Source organism: Drosophila kikkawai, chromosome 3L (assembly GCF_030179895.1).
Source record: "Drosophila kikkawai strain 14028-0561.14 chromosome 3L, DkikHiC1v2, whole genome shotgun sequence".
Classification (NCBI taxonomy): domain Eukaryota; kingdom Metazoa; phylum Arthropoda; class Insecta; order Diptera; family Drosophilidae; genus Drosophila; species Drosophila kikkawai.
Genome location: NC_091730.1, coordinates 9957432 through 9965915, shown reverse-complemented (window position 1 = coordinate 9965915; position 8484 = coordinate 9957432). Strand labels below are relative to the sequence as shown.

General features: G+C 45.2%; 1 protein-coding gene across 1 annotated transcript; it reads right to left on the bottom strand.

The window, feature by feature from the left end:
- Positions 1 to 657: 657 nt before the first annotated feature.
- Positions 658 to 7748, bottom strand: Tollo (Toll-like receptor Tollo). The gene has a single exon (XM_017178760.3). It carries the CDS (start codon positions 7259 to 7261, stop codon positions 3203 to 3205), a length of 4059 nt encoding a protein of 1352 aa, XP_017034249.1. The 5' UTR covers positions 7262 to 7748; the 3' UTR covers positions 658 to 3202.
- Between the last annotated feature and the right edge of the window lie 736 nt (positions 7749 to 8484).

Genomic DNA, 8484 nt, shown 5'->3' with positions numbered 1-8484 from the left:
TCAAATGGAGCAATCGTGGGATGTGCTTCGATGAGTGACTGTGTGTGTGGTAAGTGTGGCGCGAGGTTGGGCTGGAGAGTTTTTTTAGAACCTCAGAAAGTGTGGAAATTGTCAGAAGAAAATTAGATATTTTTAAGGGTTTTTATTTAAGAAGTAAACATAAAATAAATCTAGAAAACTCTGGGTTTTGATTTAATATAAAAAAATCCTAAAAGCAAAATACCTTATAAAGTACAGTTTTCTCTATTAAAATAAAATCAATGTAAGCTAAAAAAAATATATTTAAAAATATAGTTATTAACATGTTTCAACCATGAATTTTTCCATTTTTAAACCTCAATCTTTCTTGCATCCGTCATGGAATGGCCAAAGCGCTTTTAATGTTTATCTTGCGGATTTTTTTCGGACGTAATAGAACACCGCTCTGACATAAACAAAACCAGAGCTAAAACAAAACCCAATAGTGCTGTGAAAATGTAGAAAAAGCCAAGAGAAATACGGCTGCTGGCATTGGAATTCGCAGTCCGTATCAAGAATCCATATCAAATGTCAAGGCGAGATAGTTTATGGCTTATCAGCGGCAGACGAAAAAATAACAATAACAATTCTGCACAAGTCCCGGCCAGGCTGTGGGAATGTGAATAAAAACTCGGAGTATGTTTTGATTATCAATTTTTTGTCATTTATATATTTTTGTGATTCGGTTTTTCTTTTCGTTTTTTTTTTCTTGTTGCTATAAACTAGAAAACATAAAGTTACAAAATAAAATACATATTCATATATGTGCTGTCCGAATGGTTACAGTATTTACAACAAGGGGGGTGGGGGGGCGAGTAAATCTTAATAAAAAGTTATGCATATTTATATATAGTACACATGTAATCAGTCGATTTATGTTTTCAATTTTGCATGATTCGTGTTGTTACAATTGGTTTTTTGTTTTTTTTTTTTAAATGTATTTTTGCGTGAGCATACAGTCCATTTGTTTAAATTATTTACAATATTTTGATAATTTTCATAGAATTAATATGGCTGTATCTGGTAGGCGGGGGCTGTGGTGGATTCGGATTCAATTTATTAACTTACAAAATACACTAACTAATGAGGATAAGCTTAGGGCTAGACATAGGTTGGTAGGAAAATTGGTAATTCGTCTTAATAAATTAATTAGCGCTTAATGCTAAAACAAAATATCACAATGATTAAACAGATTAACGTACGATTAACATTTAACTTATTTACATTTAACTCTGGCACTCTGGCTCAGTGTAGAGTGTTTTGTTTCTTTACTTTGTTAACTAGTTTTCTGGTTTCTTGCTTTTGGAATGCATTTTCAAATTGGCAAGACAGTGGAGCTGGAGATGGAGATGGAGTCTAGTGAAAAAAAAGAATAGAGAATTGGGAAAGAGAGGGCGTAACACACAACCTGGTAGATTTTAATCGCCAAAGAAGACCCAAACTAATCTGTACAGCTCTGTGTTCCATTCGGTTGTTGCTGTTTTCATGTTCCTCTTCCTTTTCTGGCCTTGTCGATTTTGGCCAAAACACAATTTTTGGGGGCCGAAAAACCAGCACAGCCAAGGCACACACGTGCTGATCTCTCTCCTACGCCTTTCCTTGGCTTGCTCTGGGACTTTCTCGGTTTCAAGTTTCTGCAGCAAGGTCAGCCAGCAGCAGCACTTTTCACTTTGGGAAATTCTGACTACCTTCCTCCTAATCTCTGACTAGCTAACTTGAAAAAAAAGAAAGCCTTGTTTTCCCAATCAAATCTAGACATGGCGTGATCTTAGGAAATGTTTCCAGAATATTTTTCGCAACATCTACCTTATCTTCTCAAATTAACTGGCATTAATTGTTACCTGTAAGTTGGTTTTATCAGAGTCAAATCCTCTTAACAATTGTTTTTCTTTCTCATACACAAACGCATGCAGGGGAAAATGTTTCCATCTATTTTCCTTTTCCACCATTGATTAGCACATGTAATTGTGGCTCAAAGGGGGGAGAGAAAAAGCAGATAACAAAAACCTAAAACAAAACCAATTTTAGCCAGTGTCTGTAGACGGTCTGGGTTGTCTAACGTCTAAGGTCTGCTTTTTGTTACAATTTTCCTTTGGCCAGACATGAGCTCTGTGATGTTTTGCGTTTGCCTCACAGTCACAGTCACAGATACAGATACATCTGCAGCTACAGCTACAGCTGCTGCAGATACAGATACACGGGTGTATCTTCTACACACGTCGGGCTTGTTATAGCATAATGCAGCAGTTAAGATGAACGTAACGACTGAACGTTGCAAACAGGGAAAACGAGGGAAAAACAACAGCAACAACAAAAAATGCTGGAAAACGACAAAATAAAGGAGAAAAATAAGGAGGAACGAAATGAACAGACAAAAAAAAAATACAAAAAACCAAAGGAAATACTTTTGGGCCTGAGCTGCCTTTTGTTGCTGACTGACTGGTTGGTGTTGTGGCTACACAGAAATTAATCTATGAATCTATCTTGGCCAGAAATAAATATATCAAAATATTAATTAGGAATTTTCTAAATAAAGCTGACCCTTTTGAGCTAAAAAATATTTAATTTATAACCTGAAATATCTTAAATTTCTTTCTCTGTAGTTGCTGCTCGGTGTGTTGCATGCAACATCAATTTTCTGAATCTAGCTGCGAGCCAGGAAACTGAAAATAGCTGGCCGTAAGAAAACAGAACAGGGCCAACAACAAACAACAATTGCCTGGCTCGCCAGCTATTTTACTGTTGTCTTTTGTTGCTGTTGTTGTTGCTGCTGGTTCTGGGTTCTTTCCCCACTCGATTTTTCTTTTACTTTTGCTATTTTAACATGTAACTAGGCTTTTATCGCTAAACGCTCGCATTTGCATATTGAATGCAATTCCCCTTTTTTTTTTGTAATTTTTTTTTTGTTGAAACCCGAGGAAGTTAAACTTGTTTTCTTCGTTTTTTGAGGCTAAGCAAATGGTCTGCAGATATTCTAGATCACCTTTCATAACTCAACAAGATCTTACGGCGGTCAGGGTTGTGCTCTTTCTCTATGTTTTTATGGACAAAAAATGTTAAGGTCATCGTAAAAATAAATTTAAATTATTCACCTCAAAAATATAGTTTAGAAAACCATCTCCAGCTCTCCTGACCTTGTCTTTAACCATTTTTTTTTTACCTCTACTTAACTCTAAAACCCCACTCACATGTGCAGATTTCTAGACGCCGGCGTTGGCTGTGTTGGCGGCAGGGGCAGGCTCTGCTGCTGGATGCCACCCGCCAGGGGTATCATCTGGGGATGCCCTCCACTGCCACCCACCGAACCGCCACCCATCAGCAAGGCCGCCTGCTGCTGCTGCTGTTGCGTGGTGTTGTTATTTCCGCGAAGTTGCTGCTGTTGCTGCTGCTGCTGCTGCTGTTGTTGATGCAACGATGGCTGCCGGCGGAAGCTGCCCGGCTGCTGGGGCGGCGGTGGCAACATAAACTGCTGCTGGTGGTGGTGCACCTGGTGGGGAAGTGGCATCGCCTGCTGGTGGACATGATGGTGATGGTGGTAAGCCGCATGGTTGATCGGCACATGGCAACTTTGGCCTCCGGCGCCGTTGGGGGAGCGCTGCGACGACGACACATCCGGCAGGGCAAATCGCAGTTTCTGCCAGAAGAGCTTGTCGCCCCACTGCAAATACGTGTTGGTCTTCAGATACAGGCGTAGATCCGGGTCCAGCTCCTTCTGCGGCACCTCGCCCAGGACAATGACTATCAATCGGCGGCGTCGATCGCGCAAAACCGACTGGTGAGCGGACTTGAACTCGAAGCGACACCACTCCGACTTGATGAAGTTCTCGCTGACCACCATGATGGTGCGACGGCTGCTGTCGATGGCCTGGACAATGGTCTCCGGCAGGTAGCCGCCCACGGGGAAGTCGCGCTGGTGCAGGCAGAGCTTGTACCGCTGGGCACCCATCTCCAGCATCGGAGCCAGCTCCTCGTTGACAAACAGCTCATCCTTCGAGGAGTACGAGACAAAGGCATCGAAGAGCTTCTCCCGCTCGTTCTTGTCCACATCCTTCTGGGCATTGTAGAAGAGCCTTACGCCGAAGCGCGAGTGACACCAAACGCGCATCTCCTGGCGGAAAATAAACACCAGCAGGGTGCAGATCATGACGAATATAAAGGCCGTAAGGATGGCCACCAGGATGGGAATGTAGTCCTGCTTCGGCGGCTGATTCAAGATCATCTTCGTGGAGGTGGCATTCGAGGCATTCTCGCCGCCAGCCTGCTCCGCAAAGTCGTAGTTGTTATCCAAACCCAAGGGCAGCGTTTGGCTGCACTGCACCACGGGCAGGGAGGTGGCCTCGGCGGACTGTGGATACACCACCATTTGCTGGGTGTTGTTGCCACTAATCGAATCGCACTTCATCTTCAGCTTGTCCTGCACATACTCGTGGCGGTTCATGTAGTCCCTCAGCTTGTCGATAAACTCGCAGTGGCAGCTCCAAGGATTACCCGCCAGCCGGAGTTCGTTGAGGTAACTGGGCAGGAAGTTCCATACAGCAAATGAGGTGATGGCATTATGGTCCAGTCGCAAGATCTTCAGGTGATACAGGTGCGTGAAGGTCAGCGTGTCAATGGTGGCGATGGCATTGTGCTGCAGATACAGTTCCTGGAGATTGTCCAGGCCCTGGAATTCGTTGCCATTGAGAGCCTTCAGCTGGTTGCTCTGCAGCTGGAGAACCTCCAGCTCCAGCAGGCCGTAGAAGGTGCGATTGTGGAGCACCTCGATACGGGAGTGATTCAGATGCAGAACCTTTAGCCGCTTGCGACCGATGAAGGCGTGACTCTGCAGCTCCCGGAAGTTGTTTCCGTCGAGATACAGCTGGGTGGCATCCATGGGTATGTGGGAGGGCAGGGCCTGCTCGTAGGTGGCCCGGCTGCAGTCCACAACGTTTGAGGTCCAGGACTGATCATGGTAGCAAGAGCACCTATCCGGGCACTCCATTTTGCAGTCGCAGGCCTGGAAGTCGCAGCAATGACACAAAGCAAAGCAATGCGAGGCGTATTTGCAGAGGAAGTCATCCGAACGCGCCTCGATCAGGGAGACGTGCGAGGAACCACGGGCATAGGCCAGGCGGCAATGGATCTGGTCCAGATCCATCAGCTGGGGCTGAGTGCGCGACTCCCGGTTAACCTTTTGCAACCAATCCAGATTGCAGTCGCACTCGTAGGCGTTGTGGCCAATGTAGAACTCGGGGATCTCCCGATCCTCGGCTATGGGCGACAGTCGCAGGGCATTGGGCTCCAAGGTGGTCAGGCTATTCCTCACCAGATCTACTCTGGTCAAGTTGGGTTTCTTGAAGAAGGTGTATGGCTGGATCTTGGATATCTGGTTGTCGTTCAGGTAAAGCACCTCCACGCTGTTTGGTATAGAACTGGCTGTGATCTCCGTCAGCATATTGTAGCTGGCATCGAAGGTACTCAGGCTGAGCTCGCTCTCGATCTCAAAGTAGTTGCCCAACTGGGCAATCCTATTGGCCCTCACATCCAGCCACTGCAGGCCGATGGGTATGTGCGAATAGTCGAACTTTTCCAGGCGATTTCCAGAGATGTTTAGCCACACTAGATTGGGCAGCTCGGTGAACAGTCCCGCAATGGACTTGAGTTGATTGCCATCCAAACGGATGGCCTGCAGCTGGGTGTTCCTCTGGAGAGAGCCCGCCTCGATGGACTTTAGCTTATTTCCAGAGAGGTTGAGGATCTGCAGGGAGCTCATTCGATCGAAGACTCCTCGCCGGATCTGTGTCAGGGAGTTCTCCGTCATCCGCAGACCATACAGATTCTCCAGCTGGGTGATGCTCGTATCCTCAATCTGGCTGATCATGTTCTCGCCCACATCCAATGTCTTGAGCAGGGGCACATGGGCCAGAGCCTCGGGCACTGTCTTCAGTTTGTTGTCATTCAAATGCAGATCCTGCAGCCGACTGCAGTTCATGAGGGACTTGTGGTCCAGCCTGGATATCCTGTTAAAGTCCAGGGAGAGCACCATTAGATTGTTTAGACCCTGCAGTGTGTTCTGCTCGATAGTTGAAATGCGATTGCGGGAGAGGATCAGGGTGTGCAGATTGGTAAGATCACCAAAGATCCCCGTCGGCAGCTGGTCAATATAGTTGCCCTCCAATTTCAGGATCTGCAGACTTGTCAGGGGCCTAAAAATGTGCGCCTCCAGGCGACTGATCTTGTTGGCCGAAAGGTCGAGCATCATGAGCCGCTTGAGACCCACAAATGTGGCTGCATTGACCCACTGGGAGTTGAGTTCATTGCTGGCCAAGTCAAGAATCAGGAGCTCGGCCAGATCACTGAAGATGCCCGGAGCCAAGACATTGATGGAGTTATTCCTCAGATAGATCTCCTGCAGCTGCTTGGTCTCTGCGAAGAGTTCCGGCGGCAGCGAGGACAGGCGATTCGCCGACAGATCCACCACTTTCAGGGATAGCAGACCCTCAAAGGCGCGATCCGCCAGGAAGCTCATGCTGTTCTTGGCCATATTCAAATGGGTCAAGCGTCCCAGGGCCGACAACATGGCCGTGGGCAGGCTGACCATCTTATTTGCACTGAGATCCAGACTCTGCAAAGTGGAGCCGCAGACGCGGGCCTTCCTGGAGCTCAGCGAGGCGCTGAAGTAGAAGTTGCTGATGTCCTGGATCTTGTTGTAGGATGCATTGAGATGCTGCAGCGACTTGAGTGGGCAAACCATGCCGTCCGGTATCAGCCAGATGTTGTTCAGGCTGAGATCCAGCCGCTCCAGCTGCCGGAACTCCACGAAGCTGTTGGAGGCCATCTCCAGCGACATCGTCGACCAGTCGCCGTTGTGTGTGCGAATGGTGAGATTCCTCAGCTCGTGCAGGCCCCGGAAGGAGCCGTCTGTGAGATTGCCCAGCTTGCAGTACTCGATGGTTAGATCCCGCAGCTCCACCAGCGACCGGAAGCTGTCCGGACTGAGGCTGCTCTGGAAGAACAGGGCATCGTTGCACTCCAAACGCAGGCGCACCGTATTGTGCGGCTGTATAACACTGAAGTTGGTATTCTCCAGCTCCGAATTGATGGTTCTCAAGTGGCACACCAGGGTGATGTCGTGCTCCCCGCCGCCGGACCAGCGGCACTCATCGGGAGCCTGGTACAACACCGTCTTACTCAGGGCCGCCCCGAAGATGGGCATCACCCAGGTGGCTATGAGGACGTAGAGCATGTGACTGGTGGCCAGCATCTTGGTGATGCGGACTTGAAATTAGCTTCTTGCGGGGATTTCGGGCGGGGGCTTCTTCTCTCGATTCGACGATCTCTCTCACACACTCACACTTCCCTTTCTCCCGTCTCTATTTCTCGCCCATTTTTGTGTTTTGCGTTTTTATTTTAGATTTTTGGTTTCAAATTAAATTAAAATCACTTTTCACACATCACCACATATCAGATTTTGTAATGCTTAATGCCTTTTTTTATCTAATACGATTTTCTTGTTTTTCCCGCTGGCGCTATTAATTTCTTTCGTGCTTTTATGTTTAAATTTTTTCGATTTCTCGTCGGTTTTCTCAATATCTGTTTTAGTTTCGCGTTGACCGTAATCCAAGTGGGGGGTAGCGATAGCGCGTTTGATAAATTTCTGTGTTCTAAATTTTCTCGAGGCGATACTTCTGATTTTTTTTTTACTATTTCTCTTTCGGGTCCGCTCAACGACAGTCGCGCGTCCGCTCGGCTCGAAGTCAATTTTAAAACTGATCGTTCTCCGTGCCGCTCAGTCAGCAGCAAGTGCCGCACTCAATCGAGTAGGTGGCCGTTGCAAGACTGAGTGAATATGGATACAGTGAAAAAAATTAATCCTTAGTGAAATAAATGAGTCTAAAATAAATTTAAGATTTCTATTTAAATCAGTTTCTAGTCAAAAAATATATATATTTGTCTATAAAGTAATCCTAAAAACTATTTTTCAATGCTAAATCATTAGATTTCTATCAAAATACATTAAATGTAATTTAATAATTTGTTAAATAAAAATTTCATATTTTAGACTGTTACTTAAAGTCGAAAAATGTATTTTTATGTCTTTCACATAATTTATTTACATCACTTTTTTTGTTATAATTATTAAATTTTGAAAAATACATTTTCTCTAATAGTAAAAACTAGTAAGGAGGTTCAATGATTAACAATTACCGTGGGTAAAAAATATGTTTTAATATAAATAACATATTTAAATAAATTAAGATACATTTTCATTGGTTTTTCATTTTTATTTTTAATGATTTATCTATAGATCAATATAAATAAATATTTAAATTAATTTCCAGCGCTATTAATGAATTCCAAAAAATTCTTTAAAATATATAATCCAATTTTATTATTAACCACTATTTTTCTCCCCGTGTAAGTGAGAGCAACTGAGTGAAAACCTACTCGGTGAGCGCGCACCCATTGAGCACGCACACAGAACCG